This window comes from Rhinolophus sinicus, linkage group LG02 (assembly GCF_036562045.2).
Source record: "Rhinolophus sinicus isolate RSC01 linkage group LG02, ASM3656204v1, whole genome shotgun sequence".
In the NCBI taxonomy this organism is placed as follows: Eukaryota; Metazoa; Chordata; class Mammalia; order Chiroptera; family Rhinolophidae; genus Rhinolophus; species Rhinolophus sinicus.
Genome location: NC_133752.1, coordinates 36,659,101 through 36,681,485, shown reverse-complemented (window position 1 = coordinate 36,681,485; position 22,385 = coordinate 36,659,101). Strand labels below are relative to the sequence as shown.

Sequence of the window (22,385 nt, the reverse complement as noted above, 5' to 3'; positions counted from 1 at the left end):
GGAATGGAGTGGCAGGAAACACAGACAGCTTTTCACTGAGACACATCAAATGCTCCTTAGACTGTCACATGGAAGAGTCTGAATTACCTAAACATCAAAACAATTATTATCTTTTATTTTCTGTTTCAGTATCCGTACCATCCTGACATTTTGAGACCATACAAACACTTCACTTGTAGCAGTCTTCTGGCTCCTTCATCATCTGGAACATCAGCCAAACTTTAATAATTCTGTCCTTCAGAGATGCTATCAGTAAATTACACATGGGAGCTTTCCCAAAGAAACAAAAATTGATGTAAAATCATTTTTCAAGCAAATGTTTAAAATCCAAGTGAAAGGTAGATCAATTATTAGCTGAGTAACTGAATCCAATAAACATTCCTTCTTAATCATTCCATTCACCTTGAATCATGCCATCTTTCCCATCGAGGAAAAGTATTTCTTTTGACTCCTTGCACTGTTTGTATCTTTGCCACCTTTAGTCACTGAAGCCCAGAGGAGGAGGGCCTCATTATGCTTTCCGGCAACATGCACATGATGGACTCTCATGTTTGAAGTCTTCTACTTTTGCCTCTATTCCACTGTCTGTATTTTCCTTTTTATGAAATGTACCAAAGCCCTAAGGTAAAAACTATAGTCTGGGAAATGCTACACTCATAAGTGAATAAACAGAACATCTAAGTGCAGGGAATTTCATAGCAAAATGTCACACACACACACACACACACACACACACGCACACACACACACACACACACACACATTTTGTATATGATGGAGGGAAGTATACTTATTGCTTTTATACTGTTTGCAATGAATATGTAATTGTTCTTTTAAATAAAAACAGGTTCATGGTATCTGATAAATGTGAGGTTCAGATATGAAATGTGAAACCTGAACTAAAATCTGAAATTTTTACTCATAAAAGTGCTCTATTGGCTAAACAATCTTAGTTAATTATTACAGTGAACTAAAAATGAGACATAGGTAATTAAAAAGTAATATGGTGGCTTGAAGTGTAGGGATGGAAATGAAGCAGCTGTGGATACAGCATGTAAAATGGTAACTAAGAAATGGCACATTTATTGCACCTAAAATACAGTAATTTCTTAATATCATTTAAAAAAAGAAATGGGACGAACATCCAAAGCAATATATTTTTGTAAGTAGATATATGCACATACAGATGTACACTTTTGCAAAAAATTATTTTCAATCTAGAACTTTTCTATTAACTACCATGTCTTAAAGCATCTATTATCCTGGCATTAGTTTAATTTTTTAAATATTGAAAGCCTGTTTACCCTTGGGATCAAATATATAGTGATGGAAGGAGAACTGATTCTGGGTGGTGAACTATATATCACATTGTGTAATGTGATATATAGTATATATAATAGATGATGTATTACATGATTGTACACTTGAAACCTATGTAACTTTACTAACAATTGTCACTCAAATAAACTTTAATTAAAAAAAACAGAATAAATACATATTGAAAGCCTATGGTATATTTGTTAATGTTTCTCCACTTCAGGTAAAAATTTGCATTTTGAGCTTTATCTTTAAACGTGTAATGAAAAACTTATTCCTTTAAAGAGTTTTAGCTATCTCCAAAAGTATATTTGTTTCCATGTCTACAATTTGATGTTGTAGAAAGGACTTTAGACCAAGAGCAAGTGATCTCCCACTTACTTGTGAACCTTCAGTAAGTTACTCGAACTCTCTGAACATGGTTCATCCTTTGTTTTAAAAAAATTACTCTACCAACCCATTACAGAACAAAGGAACTACAAAATGGCTAGAAAACAATTAACAAGATGGCAATAATGAGTCCTCATCTATCAATAATTACTCTAAATTGAAAATGTATTAAATTTTCCAATCAAAAGGCTTAGAATGGCTGAATGGCTGAAAAAGGAAAACTCAACAATATGCTGCCCATAAGAGACACTTTAGCTTCCAGGACTTTTAGCCTCAAAGATATTCCCTGCAAATGGAAACAAGAAAAGAGTACAGGTAACTACACTTAGACAAAATAGACTTTAAGTCCAAAGCTATAACAAGAGACAAAGAAGGTCATTATTTGATGATAAATGGGTCAATTCATCAAGAGGATATAACAATTGTAAACACATATGCACCCAACATTAGAGAACCTAAAGATTAAGCAAATACTAACAGAGCTGAAGAGAGAAACAGACAATAATACAATAACCATAGAGGACTCCAATATCTCACATTCAACAACAGATAGATCATCCAAACAGAAAATCAATACGGAAACATTAGATTTGAACACTTTAAAACAAGAGCATCTAACAAACACATTCAGAAATTCCGTCCAAAAGCAGCAGAAGTCCATTCTTCTCAAACACACACAGAACATTTTCTCAGATCATATTTTAGATCACAAAACAAGTGTTAGCAAATTTAAGAATATTGAAATCATACCAAGTATCTTTCCCTACCGCAATGGTATGAAACTAAAAATCAATAACAGAAGAAAACTAGAAATTAACAAATATGTGAAAACACGCCCCCAAACAACCAATGGGTCAAAGGAAAAGTGAAAAGGGATGACATCATAAAAATTGCAGTGTGAGGTGAGCCTCTTGAAATCTCCGCTGGAATTTACAACAAATTGAACAACTATAACTCCACAAAGGACTCCCTTGGACAGGGAAGCCTAAGAGGCTCACTACTGAAATAATCTAAAGGTGGGCAAATTGTGCGAGCAGGGGAGGAGGGAAGGGAGAAGTGTGGAGATGGGGTTTTGTGGGTGCAAAACACAGACCTAGCTTGGTGCTCTGAGCTCGCTGCATCCCGGAACTACCGCAGCTGCAGGAGAAGGAAGAACTTTGACTACTAGGGCTCCGTTTATGGTCCACAGGGCTGAGGGGCCAGTATATAACACAGCTGAACCCAAAGTTCAGGGTAGAGACCTTGGAGCAAAGACTGAGGAAGAAGGCTGAAAACGGTGGTTTAAGCCCTCACTGCTGAGCAGAAAACAGAAGGCTTAGGCACTGAGCCCAGCTGCCCCCTACCTACCCTCCCAGAGGTTACCCTTCCCCCACCTGCCCAGTGCTAGAAGCAGAACGGTAGCATTGTCAGATTAAAAAAACAGAATATTTGCAGTTCTGAGAACTGTGGTCCACAGACATGGACTCACAGCCCAACTAGTTCCGGCAAAGGGGAGGGAGCTGTGGAAGCAAGGCTGGCTGTGGTTGTGGTCACTGTCATTGCTCTGGGCCACCTCTCACAACTCACCCTGCCCCTGTCCCCACCTATCTGGGTGGATCCCTGCAGTAGCAAACAGAGCTGCTGAAACAAACGGGCTCTGAATCTGGCGCAGGAAGAGCTTTGGAACTTCAGAAGCTCTCCACATCCCCCTCCCAGAGGCGGTGCCATATGACCCAGGCGAATAGTTCACAGAGAAGCCTGCCTTCCAGGGAATCCCCCTCATTGAGTGAGAAGCTGGAATAGTGCAGAGAAAACATAACACTACAGTGTGAGACAGAATAAAAGGCTGTAGTCACAGAGAAAATAAAACATTCTATCAACACCTACTGGAAAACAAAATAAAAACCTCTTTCTATCAACCTGTTGCAGAACCCACTTCCTGTAGATGTCTAGAAAGAGAAATAATAAATCATTAATTACCATGAACAACCAAGGCAACAAGACAGCTCCGAAAGAAAATGAAAAGTCTCCAGAAAATGAACTTAAAGATACGGAAGTATGTGACTTAAATGACAGAGAATTCGAGATTGCAGTTTTGAAAAAAACTCAAAGAGATGCAAGAAAACATGGACAGGCAGTTTAATGAACTCAGAAACACAATCAAAGAACAAAATGAACATTTTACCAAAGAGATTGAAATTTTAAAAAAGAACCAATTAGAATTTCTGGAGATTAAGAACTCAATAAAAGAAATGAAGAATGAAATAGCCAGCTTAGGTAGTAGAGTTGACCAGATGGAGGAAAGAATCAGTGACATCGAAGACAGAAATTGGGAAATGACACAGATGGAAGAAGAAAAAGACTTGAGACTTAAAAGAAATGAAAGAACTCTACAAGAACTTTCTGACTCCATCAGAAAGAGCAATATAAGAATAATGGGCATACCAGAAGGAGAAGAAAGAGAGAAGGGAACAGAGAGTATATTCAAACAAATAGTCGACAAGAACTTCCCAAACTTGTGGAAAGAACTGGATCCTCGAATCCAAGAAGCAAATAGAACACCTAATTACCTCAACCCCAACAGGCCTTCTCCAAGGCACATTGTATTGAAGCTGTCTATAATCAATGACAAAGAAAGAATCCTCAAGGTAGCCAGGGAAAAGAAGACGGTAACCTACAATGGAAAGTTCCATTAAAATGTCATCAGATTTTTCAGCAGAAACTCTACAAGCCAGAAGGGAGTGGAACCAAATATTCAAACTATTGAAAGAGAGAAATTGTGAGTCAAGACTAATATATCAAGCAAAGATATCCTTTAGATACGAAGGAGGAATGACCTTTCCAGACATACAGAAGCTGAGGGAATTTTCTAAGACACGATCTGCACTACATGAAATACTGAAGGAGGCTATTTGACCATCATCGATAGGGACAATTTGTGGCAACTGAAACATAAAAGGGGGGAGAGTAAAGGCCTGAACCGGAATATGGGAATGAAGAACTAAGCATGCTGAATAAAATGGAATATTCCTAATATCAAACTTTCTTTTACATAAATTTAATTATAGCCACTCAAAAAGAATCCAGAACTGAAATATATACTGTAATAACAGAACTAAAGGGAGAAATTGACCAAAACACAATTATAGTAGGAGAACTAAATACATCATTGACAGCAATGGATAGATCATTCAAACAAAAATAAAGAAATAAATAGCAGCCCTAAATGACACATTAGATGAAATGGACATAATTGACATTTATAGAGCACTTCATCCAAAAACATAAGACTGCACATTTTTTTCTAGTGTACATGGAACATTCTCAAGGATAGACCATATATTGGGACATAAAACTAGTCTCAGCAAATTTAAGAAGATTGAAATCATACCAAGCATATTCTCTGATCACAAGGCTTTGAAGTTGGATATCAACTGCCATAAGAAAGCAGGAAAAACCACAAATACATGGAGATTAAACAACATTGTTTTAAAGAATGACCGGGTCAAAGAAGAAATTAGAGGAGAGATCAAAAGATACGTAGAAACAAATCAGAATGAAAATACATCCTACCAAAATTTTTGGGATGCAGCGAAAGCAGCTTTAAGAGGGAAATTTATCTCATTACAGGCCTATCTCAAGAAACAAGAAAAATCCCAAATAAATAACCTGATGTTACACCTTAAAGAACTAGAAAAAGAAGAACAAATGGAACCCAAAGTCATTTTTATTATTTCCTTTGGGAAATAATAAAAATCAGAGCAGAACTAAATGAAATAGAGAACAAAAAGACAATATAAAAAATTAATGTGACAAAGAGCTGGCTCTTTGAAAAGATTAAGAAAATTGACAAACCGTTGGCTAGGCTCACTAAGATAAAAAGAGAGAAGACACTAATAAACAAAATCAGAAATGAAAAAGGGGAAGTTATCATGGACGCCACAGAAATACAAAGGATCCATCCAATAATACTATGAAGGACTATATGCCACCAAATTCAATAACCTAGAAGAAATGGACAAGTTGTTAGAAACATATAGCCTTCCTAGGCTGAACCATGAAGACCTGGAAAATCTAAACAGACCGATCACCAGTAACGAAATTGAATCAGTCATCCAAAACCTTCCCAAAAGCAAAAGTCCGAGACTAGATGGCTTCACTAGTAAATTGTACCAAACCTTCAAAGAGGATTTAATACCAATACTGCTCAAATTCTTCCAAAAAATTGAAGAAGAGACAGTACTCCCTAACTCATTTTATCAGACCAACATTACCGTAATACCAAAACTTGGTAAGGACAACCCAAAAAGGAGACTACAGACCAATATTTCTGATGAATACAGATGTAAAAATCCTAAACAAAATTCTAGCAAATCGAATGCAACAATGCATTAAAAAGATTATTCATCACGATCAAGTGGGGTTCATCCCCGGGGCACAACATCCACAAATCCATCAATGTGATACATCACATAAACAAAATAAAGGACAAAAATCATATGATTATATCAGTTGATGCAGAAAAAGCATCTGACAAGATACAACATCCATTTATGATGAAAACACTTAATAAAATAGGTATAGAAGGAAAATACCTTAACATAATAAAGGCCATATATGACAAGCCCTCTGCTAATCTCATAATTAATGGAGAAAAACTGAAGCCCTTTGCTCTACGTTCAGGAACATGACAGGGCTGTCCCGTATCACCTCTGCTTTTCAACATAGTGTTGGAAGTCCTTGCCAGAGCAATCAGGCAAGAGAAAGAAATAAAAGGCATCCAAATTGGGAATGAAGAAGTTAAATTATCACTCTTTGCAGATGACATGATGCTATATATAGAAAACCCTAAAGACTCCACCAAAAAGCTATTAGAAACAATCAACAAATACAGTAAAGTTGCTGGCTACAAAATCAATGTACAAAAGTCCATTGCTTTCCTATATACTAACAATGAAATCTCAGAAAAAGAAATACAAAAAACAATTCCTTTTGCAATTGCAGCAAAAAGAATAAAATACCTAGGAATAAACTTAACCAAGGATGTGAAAGACCTATATGCTGAAAACTATAAGACATTTTTGAAAGAAATTGAAGAAGACACAAAGAAATGGAAAGACATTCCGTGCTCATGGATTGGAAGAATCAACATAGTTAAAATGGCCATATTACCCAAAGCAATATACAGATTCAATGCAATCCCCATCAAAATCCCAATGGCATATTTTAAAGAAATAGAACAAAAAATCATCAGATTTGTTTGGAACCACAAAAGACCCTGAATAGCCAAAGCAATCTTAAGAAAAAAGAACAATAATGGAGGTATCACACTTCCTGACTTTGGCTTGTACTACAGGGCTACAATAATCAAAACAGCATGGTATTGGCAGAAAAACAGACACATAGACCAATGGAATAGAATTGAGAACCCAGAAATAAAACCACATAAATATGGACAGATAATTTTTGACAAAGAAGCTAAAACATACAATGGAGCAAAGACAGCCTCTTCAATAAATGGTGCTGGGAGAATTGGATAGCCACGTGCAAAAGAATGAAACTGGACTGCTATTTGTCACCATGTACCAAAGTTAATTCAAAATGGATCAAAGACTTAAGCATAAGACCTGACACAATAAACTGCATAGAAGAAAACATAGGTACTAAACTTATGGACCTTGGGTTCAAAGAGCATTTTATGAATTTGACTCCAAAGGCAATGGAAGTAAAAGCTAAAATAAACGAATGGGACTATATGAAACTTAAAAGCTTCTGCACAGCAAAAGAAACCATTGACAAAATAAAGAGGCCACCAACTGAATGGGAGAAGATTTTTGCAAATAGTGCCTCCGATAAGGTGCTAATATCCAGAATATACCAGGAACTCATGCAACTCAACAATAAAAAAACAAACAACCCAATTGAACAATGGGCAGAGGACTTGAAGAGACATTTCTCCAAAGAGGACATACAAATGGCAAATAGACATATGAAAAAATGCTCAACATCACTAATCATCAGAGAAATGCAAATCAAAACCACAATGAGATATCACCTCACCCCTGTTAGATTGGCTATCATCAACAAGACAAATAGTAACAAGTGTTGGAGAGGCTGTGGAGAAAAAGGAACCCTTATACAGTGTTGGTGAGAATGCAGACTGGTGCAGCCGTTATGGAAGGCAGTGTGGAGGTTCCTCAAAAAATTACGAATAGAATTACCATATGACCCAGCAATCCCTCTGACCAGAAATGATTTGGAAACTACATGTGAAAATGACCCTCTTGCTTTTCTCTTTATATTTAAGGCATCCAAAATTGATTTGATGTTCCTCCTTGGACTGCTGATTGGGCCGTTCCCTTCATTTAATGTTTAGGGGGGTGCGGTTGGGAGGTTGTTTAAGCCACTGTACTGACATGCCCTGGGGATGGGAGTTGGTGAGGAATTCTATGAAGCTGAGTCAGCCCGGGCTGAAGGTGTGTGGGGCTCAGCCACTAAAATCTCTCTTTCACATTTCACTGTGCACTGCTTTGGTTTGCTTGTTTGCTATTTACATTTCGTGAGGTAGAGCTACAATCTGCTTTTTAGAGTGGTATAAGTACACATTTATACCGAACATTACTGTCACCTTATCTCCTCACCTCCAAACACAGAGCCTTCCCATTTTTGTCCATAAAAGAGCAGCACTGGATCAAATGAAACACATGTTCCAAAAGGAACTGTTCTCAGCATCACACATTTCCCATAACTCTACTGCAGGATTCCAGGGCAGGGAAGTTAGAGGCAGAAGAGAGAGACACCATTTCACATAAAGACAGCATTTAAATAGGTGTTTTTGTTTGTTTGTTTGTTTTTGTTTGTTTTTGGATCGAACCTGCAACCTTGGTGTTATTAACACCATGTTCTAAACAACTGAGCTAACTGCCCACCCCTTAGATTTGCTCCTGCTTAGCAAGCTCTGGCAACCCACCCTCCCCCAATTAAAATAATGTCTTTTCATCAGAAAATCACTTACAAAACAAATTAATGTTCTATGCCTCTAAAAGACTCCCACGAAATTTCAGTGATTGGGTTCAAGTGCAGACAAAAGCACATGGATAAAGAATCAAAAGGCAAAAAAAACCACTGCAGAGATATGTATCCTTACGGCTCACATTATGAATGGCAGGGCTGGACATAAATCTCCTACATAAGGACTGGAAGTCCCTTTTTTATTTTACTTTGCTAATAGTTGCATCTTCCAAGTAATTCAGAGGGCAAAGAAGAGAACTATTTCTTTGACTTAACTCTGGCCAAAAGAAAAGTTATTTAGTGATACAGTGATGGGAAAGAGTGACCATGCCATCTTAAATGATTTCTTCCTTATCCTCAAGAAGGTTAGTGTAAGCACAACAGACTTATATTCAAGCTTTAGAAAGGGCTGATTTTTTTTTTTAATTTAGGAAAAAGATAGGTCAGAGTTCATATTTGTGCACTCAAGAAAAGAAGATGTTTAAGAAGGGAGGAATGTGTGAAGTATGAAACTGACGGTGGATTCCACAAAAGCGTCTGTGAGGAAGTACAGGACGCACACTGGCTGTACCAGAACTCTTACACCAGCCTCGTCACAGATAGAACGAATGAGAGGAGAGCCCTACAATCAAGGATAGTAAATGAGAGTCTCAGGACCTAAAAGAACTGGGTCTCAAAGCTGAAATGGAGGTTTCAATGCTACGTCTCAAATAAGAATAAAGGAAGAGAAAGAGCAGAGAAGGAAAGAGAATTATTCAACTCTCATGTTTCTTACATTTTTTAATAAGGAAAATCCTGGTAGATTAACACTGGATGGATGCAGCATTGTTAAGGAGAAGCTGAATCCTAAGGTAGGCCAAAGGATGGTAAGATAGCAAGTGGCAGGTGTGAATGCTAGCAAGTACATTCTGGGATAAAAGAAGTGCACTTGCGATTGTTGACAGCTTTAGGAGGGAGAGAGGTTTCTAAATGTGGAAATGAGCAATTATGACCCTTTTTCTGAAAGGGCAATGGGCTACCTTGTCTTGTGTGACCTTCCTCATGGAAGTGTGTTTGTAACAGTGAGCAGGGGAGCCCTGCTCTGCATAAATCAGGCTGAATTAGATCATCTTAGAGGCTCCATCCCAAATGAGAGGTTGCTATGAGCCAAATTCCACCAACCATTTTTATTTGAGATATAATTGACATTCAACATTATCTCAGTTTCAGGTGTATGACATAATGATTCGATATATGTATACAGTGCAAAATGATCCCCACAATAATTCTAGTTAACATTCTCACCACACATAAATTACAATTTTTTTTCTTGTGATTAGAACTTCTAAGATCTACTGCGTTAGCAACTTTCAAATATACATGCTATTATTAACTATAATCATCATGCTGTTTATTTCACCCCCTGGCACATATTTATAACCAAGAGTTTGTACCTTTTGACCACCTTCCCCCATTTTGCCCACCCCTACCTCTGGCAACCACCGATCTGTTCTCTGTATCTATGGTTTTTTTTTCATTTGTTTTAGATTCCACACATAAGTAGAAAGAGTACACTCTCAAGCAATGATTAAAAACATAGTATAATGAATACATAAACCAGTAACATAGTGATTTATTATCATTATCAAGTACTATGTAGGGTACATAATTGCATGTGATATACTTTCATATGACTGGCAGTGCGATAGGCTTGTTTACACCATCATCACCACAAACATGTGAGTAATGTGTTGAGCTACAACATTAGGACGGCTACATCGTCACTAGGCAATAGGAAATTTTTAGCTCCATTATAATCTTATGGGCCCATCGTTATATATGCGGTTGTCATGGGCTAAAACGCCGTGATGAGGCACATGGCTGTATTTCCTAACGCAGTCCTCTAAGTGTTATCTAACCACTACTGTGGGTTAGTGCATGAAATCCTATATCACCACTATTTGGTCAATATAAAGATGTTGTATGTGTTTATATAATCCCTACCGCCCTCTTACTCAATTGTTTGCTTCAGTCAAACCAATCTGTGTTTATTGTTCCATGCACCTTCCTGTTTCCCTGCTTCTCTTTCTCCCTTCTGTCTGACTGGGAGGGTTCCTCCTTCACTCTCTGTATGTTTGCTTCATTCTTGTTATTCTCTCTTCCCACAAAACTAACAAGGGGATTTTTGTTCGTATAATTCATTTGGAATTTAATGTGCACGCCCTCTTTTGATGTCTGTTTTATGTGTAGAGACTGCTTTCTCGGTTGGATTTGAGTCAAGAGATGTGGAAGTCAGAACTATAGTCGAAAAGTAGACCTTTTCTTCTTCTTCTTCTTCTTCTTCTTCTTCTTCTTCTTCCTCTTCCTCTTCCTCTTCCTCTTCCTCTTCCTCTTCCTCTTCCTCTTCCTCCTGCTCCTGCTCCTCCTTCTTCTTCTTCTTCCCATTTCTCTTCCTCCTCTTCCTGTTCTGTGTAGGGTTTGAACTGGGTTTGACTCTCTACCCAGGGCAGTTTAAGGATCATCATTTTTAGGGATTAAATTTGCTTAGCAATTTTTAGCCTTGAACTTCATATTGAGTTAAATTGATATCATTCATATCAATCCCTATTTCATTAGTGTAAAGATACTACCAGTCAACACATTTCCATAGAGAGATTGACGTATGCTCCAGCACTCTCCTACTCTTCATAGCAGAGCAGTCAGACGACAATCAGTCACAGCAAGGGTGCTCACTGACCCCGGCATTTCTACTCCATGTAATACCAATCACCAATGACTGAGCAACTCCCTGTTCCAGACACTCAGCTGGGTACAGTGGGGTGGCAATGATGGATAAGAGATGGTCTCTACCCACGCTAAGAGGGAACATGGGGCAGTGGTTATGACATGGCCTTACATTCAGGCATATAATTATATTATATTATACCGGGTCTTATATTATAGTAAAATAAGACTGGGTCTTATATTAATTTTTGCTCCAAAAGACACATTACAGCTGATTGTCCGGCTACGTCTTATTTTGGGGGAAACATGGTAGCTTTGTGAACTTGGACTTATTATTTAACTGTCCATGGCCTTAGTTTTCTTATCTGTAAAATGAGGATGAATAATAGTATCACCTCAAAGAGTTGTTTGATGAGCAAATGAGATAATTCTTTTAAAGACTTATTAGAGAGCATGACAGAAAGAACAATCCTCAATAAATATTAGCTACAATAATTATCCATAAAAGCAAGCTCACAATCTATGGGAGAACAGACACATGGTGTTGTGTGTGTCAGCCGGTCTGGAAGAGCTGTATCTCAGGTATAAGTTAGTGCTTTGGGAGCAGAAAAGGAGGTGCCATTCTAAATGAAGTAGTCAAAGGAAGCTTTGTAGAGAAGCAGGCACTTTAGGTAGAGTTTAAATAGTCTTGGAAAATGGAGAAAAATCCTTATTGGGTCATTTCTATTGTCCTTTGTTCAGTGTAACTAGTTTGTATATGGTTTCCATAGAATAGGAATTTGACTTTTCTTTTATCCACATTTGGAGGCCTCCTAAAATCCATTGTACAATATAGGTAGCTATTTAATTAGATGTAGTCTGTTAATGTAGGTAAATTAACATGAAGGACATGTCATGTTTCTGTAGAATTGCCAAGGGAATGATGTTGTGATTAGTTCATAGCTATATCAGTAAGCTTTAATTATGTACTTATTGAAAAATGACTGAGGGCTGAGAAGCATTCATCTAACAGGAGGCAACGGGGGTCCTCCAATTTCAAGTTGCTTCCAGCTTACAAAGTACTGAAAGAAAGGAGAAAGTACCACATCTTGTGGCTGACATTCAAGGCCCTTCATAACCTGACTCTAACCTTCTAGTCTACCTTAATCCTCCATAGTCTCCAATAAAGAGCCCATGTTCTTTAAATCTTGTGTCTACATTGTGCCCCTAATAGGAATCCATTCCTCATTCAGCCCTTCCCCATCATGTTCCTTATCCTCTTTCTGTCCTCTTGGCCCATTCAAATCCTACCCAAACCTTGAGATCCAGGTCATAGTGTCCCCACTGTGGAGATGTGGCAGCTCCATCTCAGTCATCCTTTTAATACTAGCATTGTTCCTATGGAATCAGGGTCTCCTTCTCCTGCTGCTCTCTGTATTTAATGAGAGATCAACCTCTCAAATTCTACTGGAAATTCCTGGTCAGAGGCATTCTTAAATTTCATTAATGTTCTCAACTGCATTTAGTATCATTTAGTGCAAAGAACCTGGAACAAATTCTTTTCTCTTATACCCTCTTCTACACATTTTTCTGTTCACTCATCTTCCATACATGGAGGCCTTGGGTTTGAGGGAATTATAGTTATTACCAGTTTGTTTTCAAGGTACAAATGAATTTGGAGCCCTTACACCCTATCATGACCTTGCATCACTCCATGAATTACCAAGAATGCATTGGGACAAACTCCATAGAGTCAGGGCATCTTCCTTGATACCATCTGGCAAGTTCTCTGCTCTCACCCCTTGCCCTGTCTTTTAAGAATTTAAGTGGGCAGGTGGGAAGAGCAGAAGACACATGATTGGGCATCAGTTCCAATATCAAGAGGGCCATAACAGGCCTGGAACAACATCGGGAATGTCCAAAGCTAATCTTATTAACCTCTAAAGGGTCATAGGGTATCACTCCCCTCTACGTCTCTCTCTGTGCCTCTTTCATTTTCTCTGTAACCTAGCTTAATGCTAGACGACATTTCAATCCAAGTACCATCTTCTAAATACAGATTCTCCAGGGAGAGGATATGATTAGTTGAGCTTAGGCCAGGCCTCTCCACGATGGTAGACAGAATAATGGCCCCCAAAGAAGTCCACTTATAATCCCTGGAACATATAAATATGTTGCCTTGTATGGCAAAAGGGATTGTGCAGATGTGATTAAAGATCTTGAGATGAAGAGATTATCTTGGGTTATCCAAGTGGACCCAACCTAATCACATAGGTTCTTAATGTACGAGAAACTTTCAAGGCTGTGGTCAGAGAGAGCGGTGTGTCTACCCCACAACCCGTACATGGCCGTGTTACAACAGAGTGTGCATTGGTTTTCTACTGCTGTTATAACAAATTACCGCAAACTGTCTAGGAAGATTAACAGGAAGGCAAGTACTGGCATCTCTAATACAGTTATGGAGCTAATAATGAGCACAGTATTTGACTCCAAAGCCTAGGAGGAAAAAACCAGTATCTCTGCAAGAGACCCAACTGTCTCTTGCTCATAATTGACAAGAACCTAAGAGAGAACATTGTAATTAACAGTAATCATCCTCAGTCTAAATCCTTCATTCAGGGGCTTAAATTACTTGGAAAACTGGTGAGGTTAATATTATTTTTTAAATATCTAGAAAGAAAACTAAATGTAATCTTCATATACATTCATAAATAGTCTGCAAACTTTAAAGCATGTTGAGGGATGAGGTGCAAAATGAAGACGGGGAGAAAATTTAGTAAGAGTAAGTAGAACTCTGGACCAAGATTTTAAATTCCTAGAGCAATTTTGAAAAATACCCACATTAATTACTATTAATTGCTATTTAATTAGCATTTCATTTTGATTTTAATACTGAAGCCAACGATGTTGAGGGAGTTAAAATGCTTGCTAATGTTGCTGTGCCTGTGGAGCTGGGAACCTTGCCATGAAGAGCGCTGTGAGTCAATGTTGTTTGCGTATCTCCTGAGGGTCTTGGGAAATAATGTAAGAGAAGCCAAAATCCCAAACTGCGAAGGCATACACTTCAGTCCTCTCCGTGAGAGCTAAACAACAAACACTCTGAATGTTCCACAAATGTTTTGGTGACTTATTTTAAATCATTTTAATGATGCGTTTGGCAGATGCAAAATATAATTACTGAGATGATGTAGAAACACATGTTCATAATACTTTAAAATAATAAAAAGTAATACAAATTCCATGGTTGCAACAAAATAAAAATATCTTAAAACTCAAAATAGCATTTTAATGATAAAGAGATGTCTCCTCAAAATTTAAAAATATTTCTTATTTTTCATGAAAACACAAATTACACATATCTAATATTCATGAAGTGTTTAATTTGGTAGTTACTTTGCATACATTGTCTCATCGAATTCTGTCGTTGTAATTAACATATGAGGTAGGTCTCATTGAAGTATTTAATCAATTTGCCCTATAGTAAAAGTAGCTTTATGCAATATACTAGAAAGCTTGAAGAGGGACTTGGCAATGAAATTGTTGTCAATCACATTCTTTAATAATTTATAAGTACTTGAAATTGAGGGTTTCTAGTTCTGAATTCTAGTGTCCTGTTGTGGTAGACAGAATTCTAAGATGATTCTAGGATTCGCACTCCCTGGTGTACACACCTTTTGTGACCCCCTACATTTGAGTGTAGATGAACCTTTGACTATGATGGGTTAGTCACTCCCTTGATTAGGTTATGCCATATAACAAATGGTGTTGGTTTAGTAGATCCCATGATTATGTTACACTATATAAGACTGGAGGGGGCTTGGAAATCAGGAAATTAGAAGCGTGAGAGGGCCAAGGGAAGGAACCACACTGAGATTGTTCCCAGCAAGCATACAGAAGCCTCTAACCATAGGGAACTGAACTTGGCCAACAATAATGTAAACTTAGAAGGGGACTCCAAGCTCCAGAAAGGAAGCCCAGCTGACACTTGATTTCAACCTTGAGAGACATTGAGCAGAGAAACCAACTTAGCCGTGCCCAGACTTTTCATCTACAGAAACCATGAGATATAATAATAAATGGATGTTTTCAAGTTGCTGATTTTGTAGTAATTTGTTACTTGGCAATAGAAGACAAATACACATGTGAAGGAATTTTTCATATAATTATTAGTCACTTACATCTGTGCTCATTTTTTTCAAGTACAATTTCACACATTTAGAGTAAACTTTTTCGGTAGTCAAGGGAGACATTTAGAGGGGGATCACTTTCTGTTAGTAAGGACAGGCTTTAGAGAGGAGAGTGAGTTTGGGGAACTTTTTGAGCAATGTGAAGGGTGAAGGAGACATGTGAGTAGAGATGGGACTGTCACTTGGGGTAAGATTTTGACTTGTGGGAAAGCATAGGAGAAAGAGATAATGGGATACTACTTGCTAACCGATATTTTAAATGGAAAATTTAGTTTAAATTAGAAAAGATTATGATATAAGAATAGAAACAACATTTAACATAATTTAGAAAGTTTTGTTAAAATTATTTCTACTGCTGATATTTACATAAAGGAGTTTTAAGCAGAATATTTAATCAACAATTTTTATTGTTCTGAAAACATAACATAGACACCCTAAGGACTCCATTAATGATTGGAGGATTGGAGCCAGAGGTCCCTTCCTCCAAAGATTAGTAATGGTTAGCCCTACGACAACTATCCCTCCCACTCTCCCAGTATATCTAGAACAATGGGCAGGGGGGAAGGAGGAATTGTCAGTCATGAGTTTTTGTCTCAGTGGAGAGAGTTGTAGCTCTTCCCTCCCTTCCTCTTTCTTTCCCAGCATTGGCAGAAGGTACAAGACACCCACTGTCCCCAATTCCCTGGGAGAGAAAGCAATTTGATTCATGCAGAGACATAAATGACTGACATAAAACCCTTTCTAAAAACAGCTCTTAAGGGAGAAGGTGAGTGAAATGGTGAAAAGCTAAAGGCAGGATGACTAGTTTTCCTGGATCTGGTTAGTGTGTGCCTGTTCTCTCAGCATAATTAATAATGCTGTCATGCACTCTTAAAATTATATTGATTTGGATAATAAATTACATGGTCACCTACTGTGGATGGCTATGAGGCAAGAGATGGAGCAAAGAAGCATGAGCTTGTGGGACACACACATCAAAGTCTTTGGCATCTTAGAGCTGCCTAAATCCTCTGCTCGTACATCAACCAGTCTATCAAGAGGGCATGAACAGTGGTGGGAATGGTCCTAACACTGCTATGTATGGAGAAGTGGAGACCGGAGAGTCAACTACACAAAGAAGCAGAAAAAAAGATAAAGGGGAAGTCTGCCCTGAGGCCAAGTTCCCTTCCTGGGTTCCACGTTTGCTGAGGTTAAAGTGCCTTCTAGCCTGTTCATTGTTTGGTTGATCATCGTTATTTGAATTCCATGAGTTAATAGAGTCTCAGTTTGTTGTGGACAGCTGTTTTATTTAATCTGGAACATTCCTTTATTCCTTCTTTTAAAATTAAATCCACTTCCTGTGGGAATTAGCCTTCCCTGACCTCGTGTTTGTCCAATGGATCTGCCGTTGCCACACCCTGACTATGAGTGTGAGGACCAGACCTATACCTGCCAATCACAGCATCACATCCTTCTGAACAAAGTGTTGGCCCTGCCATGGGCACATGACCCCAGCCACAGTTGATTGAGGCCTACATTGGGATTTTTAAGCAAAGAATCTTAGAGAGGGAAGTTTTCTTTCTTCGAGGATGACAAGAGTCCTGAGCTGTCTGTATCCTAATTGCCCCCTGCATAGGGAAAGCAAGCCTTTAATGGGTAGTTGGCGGTGGGGGGAATGACAGCCACAGATGGAGATATGGTAAATGGACACCGACAGTGGGATTCTCTCACTTGCACCTGGAAAGACCTCACCAACTTGGTAGACCATTACAAATGCTACAAGATAGTTAATAATATACTCTTCTATCACACGTGAGGAAACAAGCTGAGAGACCTTAAGTTACTGTTCCAAAGGTCAAACAGTAAGTGGCAGAATGAGATTTGAACTTCAACCCACAGTTTTCCCATCATATCACCATACTTCCCACAACAAGTTCATATTAGGTGAACAAATAGAGTACACAACAGATAATGAGCACTGTTCTGGGAGAAAGCCATGTCCCCAGGTGACTTACATTCAGTGAGGGCTTACAGAGAAGAAACAAAATAAGTAAGCCAGTTACAGAGTAACTTAGTGATACAGGCTGAGAAGAAAAATAAAGCTGGGAAGGGACATAGCATTTCCTGGGAGAGGATGTGCACAATTTCAAATAGGGTGGTTAGGGACGGCCCCCTTTAGAATATTCCATTCCCCGAGACTAACAGAACGGAGGGAGACAGATACAAAGCTGTCTGAGGGAACCATGCCAGGCAGAGGGCACAGGAGACATGAGAGTCCCCATGGAAGGCTCGAGGCTCAGTGAGGGACCCGCATAGATGGGGCACAGCGAGCAAGATGGGAGTGAAGAAGGCAAGTTAGAGGGGTCATGGGGGTGAAGTGATGGGGGTGCTGAGGACATTTTGAGAAGATTCCAGCTTTTATTCTAATTGAGATAGAAAGCCACAGGAAGGTTCTGAGCAGAGGTATGACCTGATCTGACACATATTTTAACAGGATCTTTCTGCCTTTTGGTTGAGAATGGAGAACACGCTGGTAAAACACTTGAGAGAGTGGGAGACTGTGACAACTCTGATGCCAAGTTTGTGGAAACCCAGAGGAAGGAGAAACAATTGTTAACTGGAATCTTCAGATGGAAGCAGCCTGAGGGGCTGTGAGGCAAAGGGAGCTCTGCAAAGACGAAAGGGAGGAGGTGTGAGGAGCCAGGAGAGGGGAAGAGAGCACAAGTACGATTTTCACAGGTTGTGACAATGTCTACCACCCAGGAGGTGGCACTCTGTGGCAGGCCCTCCTCTCTGCACTTTGCAGACATAATCTCTAATATCCCCACAAAGCTAATATCACTGCCGTTTTATAGAAGTGGGAATTCAGACTGAGTAACGTTAAATAGTTACTGGGGGGAAAAAAGAAAACATGAGGGCTTTTTCCATTCCCTTATAGGCAGAAAATCATTACAATTCTTGATGGAAAAAAAAGAGAGAGAAAGAGAGAAAAGAAAAAAAAATTAAACCTATAATAAATCCTACAAATAAAAATCCTTAATATTCTGCTCATTTCTCAATGTATGTTCCATCTGAGAAGGCAGGAGTCCTCACAGGACATATCTTTGCTGGATCCCAAAGACACTGCTAGGATGCTTTGCCATCTTTGCACCCTGCTCGGCCTGCTCAGAGTAAAGAAAACATTGATGGAACTGGTGTTTACTCGGCAGAGGAAAAGGTTTGGGATGCAAGCTGGGAAGACAGTTGACAGCCAGCACTACTATCTGAATAGGGCTGGCATGTGGAAAAAAGATTTGACCCGTTTTCTAGGGCCTGTGAGGCATACAAGGGCAAAGCTAAGAGTTAGAGAGCAGCAGTCCAGCCTGACCTACGGACAACTTCCCTAGGCTGCCTGTGGAGCAGTAAAACACACTTATGGTCAGGCTTGGATTGCACACTGCATAATTCCAGCAGAGTAGAAAATTCTTAAGCAAATCCCAGTGGGGAGAATATCAACACTGGAAAGGAGGGTGGTCTCAAGAGATGACTTCTACAGCTCGTCCAATTGGCAATTACAACCTTCTGACTGTGAGTGGACAAACATTGTTCCCTGACCTTTTCACAGCAATCAGAAGAGAACAGTTTCTTCTGTTCTAAAGCTTAATAATGAAAAGACACACCTGCTACTGGAACGTAGACTGTCCCACTGAAAGGAGCAGATGAAACTGCACTAAGGAGATCACGATTCCTCTCTCTGTTGCTAGTATTTTTAAACCAAGCAGCTGTACCTCTTTATTCTCTACCCTCCTCTCATGTAAAATAAGGAGGTTAAATTTGAAGAAGTTTAAGGTCATTCCTGGCTCTCACAACCTATAATTCTATCACGTGGTTTTTCGTTTGTTTGTTTTAAATAATATGTGGTGAGAAAAGGCAGATACTATCAGTTCAGTTTTCCTTCCCATAAAAATCTGCGTATTCCAGTTTTCCTGGGTTTGGTTTATTTTCAGATTGAGATATTTGGGTAATCCCTCAGCCGTGTCATATAAAAATTCAAGGGTTCCATATTTTGCAAGTAAAATATGCCACAGAGGAGGCTCAGGACTAGTGGCATGTGACTGGGGAGTGTCAGGGGATATAATGATGAGAGGATAAGACAGACAAACAGATTTTCTTTGACTGTAAATCAAGTTCACAAAGACTTCCATGTGTAAACCAATAGTGAGAACCGACGCATGAAAACAAACGTTCATGTCAGAATCATTGATTTCCGTTTTCCCTCTCTGTGCACAGCATCTGCCAATGCTTTAATTAAGCTCATAAGGTGTGAAAACAATTTCACCACTAGTGACTCAAGCTGAAGTTAAGGCTGTGATCCGATTGAGGCTAGAATTTTATTGCAGAGGTTGTGACGTCTGCAGGGCTCCACAGGTGAAGAGCTAAAGAAGGCAGCACCCTCCATCCTACACGCTTCCTCCTCACAGCTCTTCACAACAGCTCTGTGGGTCCCTTTAGCCTCTCGATGGAACTGCTGTCTGGAGCCAACCATGAAGATTCAGAGTTCACTGTTCCCTGATTTTCCTCCCTACCTTTACTGAGTCCTACCATCACCCCAGCAAAGAGAAGGGGAATGGGGTTCTGGCCATTTTACAGACAGGAAATTGAACGTTTCCTCTTTTCTTCTTGGAACCTCCAAATAGTATACACGAATGTGCATCTACTGCCTTTTCCCACCCAACCCATACATTTTGTGTGCATAGCCACCTGAATTGCTAATGTTGCTAATCATGGAAGTTAACTCTTTTGACAATTGCAGGCAGAGACCCACACTCCAGACCATCACCTAAGCAAGGATCCTAGGAGGCCACTGGCAAGTCCTACGGGCTCTTACTAACAGGTGAAAACAGGAGGTGCACTGAGCTGCCATGGCAGCTTCCCACTCTGGTCTCCCCACGCCTTTGATCAGGGACCCTCCGAGACTCCAAAGAGAGGGTACAGGGTTACCCCATGGGCCTGGCAGCCGAGGGCAGGGTTATTATGAGGTATCCTAGCCTGAATTTCTATGATTTGGAAGCTTCTAAGCCCTTCTACCTCATGATTCTAGGGAGAAGAGGTGTGGGGTTAGGAGGTGACACCCTACCATACCTAAACCTTTTCCTCTCAGTATGTATTCTCCAGGCCATGTAGTTTAAGATGAGTGGTATCATGCAGGGTCTCAGCTCCTGCTCCCCGGTTCCCACATAAGAACGCAGGATATGTTGAGGCCAAAAAGGAACATAAACAGAGCCATAGATAGGGGAGTCATACCACTATATTCTCGCAGGCGGCTGGCCTAGACACAAAAGCAAACATCTGCCAGTACCCCAATGATGGGTCTTCCTGCACCCCAAACTCTCTGGCGGCCTGGCAAGACACAGGAAGTAGGATCCACATGATATGCCATCCACTGACCATTTATCTGCCAACCAACCAACCAACAAACTAACCAACCAACCAACTAACCCCACTTGCTAACTGCAATCCGTGCTTGCTAGCTCAGCCATGGCAGTTATATCAGTGGCTAATTGGCCAACTGGTTATAGCTGATGGCCAACTAGTTCCAGCTGATGGCCATCTACTACCTGAGCCAGCACCTTTCCACGTGAGGCTGAGAGCCTGGAAACTGCTCTCTGGGACTCTGTCCCCACAACCCACCCTTACAGGGTCTCTCCTCACAATCTACGTGACAAGCATCTTCTGCAAGGGGCCATGTGTCAGGAACCCAGCTCATGAGAAAAAGTGTCAGTCTAGGTCAAGTAATGTCCCAGGGGGTGTCCTTCGATGTCCACCACTGTCTGGGCACAGGCAGGGTTTCTCAGTGTACCATCAGCCTTTCTGGGCACAGCCAGACTTCCGTGGCACAGCCACGGTTCTCAGGGCACCGTGCTAGAACAATAGTGGCTCACAACCAAGGTGCTTACATATTCTTGACTGCGGGTGATTGAGACACAAGAAGTAAACATCCGCCTTTAACCCAACAAGTGGTTTCCTGCACCACCGTCTCACTGACAGCCAGGTGAGACACAGTAAGCAAACATCCGCCAGTTTCATTAAATGGTGGTACGTTCCCAAGCAATAGTCAGGGATGGAAAGCAATTCCCCATAGTCCACAGTTATTCGCCAGGGCTATGCATTGGCCTCAGAATGTGTGGCCTCCCCGCAGGGTGAGGGCTCCAAGTTCTCCCCAACCTGGGGATGAGGCACGACCTTGACTTCACCTGCATCTTCCACCGAGGACTCAGCAAGTGTTTCCTCCTGGGACTACAAGTCCCGCATCTGACTGCCCCAGTAAGCACATCCCAGCCCACACAGCCGCAACCACCTTTGCTTTCTCTGGCCTATGCCGGTTAGAGAACTGTCCACATCTCTCCACCCCTCCGCAGGAGTCCAGCTCTCTGGCAGCTACACAGCTTTTTCTATGCTGGTTGGAGAACCATCCATATCCTCCTACCCCTCCACGGGGGTCCAACTCTGGAGAACAGTGGCTACTGGGTACCACACACTGTGTGGGAGCCACATGTCTCTCTGCCCAGAGTCAGACATCTTTCCTACCTGGCTGGAATCCTGCTCATCACACCAGGCATCTGAGTGGGTGGTGGCCCCAGGGTAAGATGTCCACAACTTTATGAGCCAAGGAAGCAGCAAACCACCAAAAGGAAGACGATGCTTGCTTTGGCCAATAGGGCGACATGACATCTGGAGGCTTGAGAGGACTGCAAATTCACCGAGGGGTCAGTTTCTCCCAGGCAGATCGGTTTACTGTTCCCATCGCCGCTCCTTACCAGCTTCCTGAGATTGAGCGTTCATACGCACAAACTGCTCCGC

The 22,385-nt window shown here is 40.3% G+C and overlaps 1 protein-coding gene across 2 annotated transcripts in view; it reads left to right on the top strand.

Moving 5' to 3' along the window:
• The window catches only part of LOC109461442 (alcohol dehydrogenase E chain), a 51,686-nt gene extending 50,179 nt beyond the window's left edge, over nucleotides 1-1,507 (top strand). For both annotated transcript variants that reach the window (XM_074323221.1, XM_019757675.2), the window contains exon 9: nucleotides 130-1,507. In XM_074323221.1, coding sequence (XP_074179322.1) covers nucleotides 130-154 — 25 coding nt within the window. In that variant the 3' untranslated portion in view covers nucleotides 155-1,507. The remainder of the gene's footprint in view (nucleotides 1-129) is intronic.
• The last annotated feature ends 20,878 nt before the right edge of the window (nucleotides 1,508-22,385 follow it).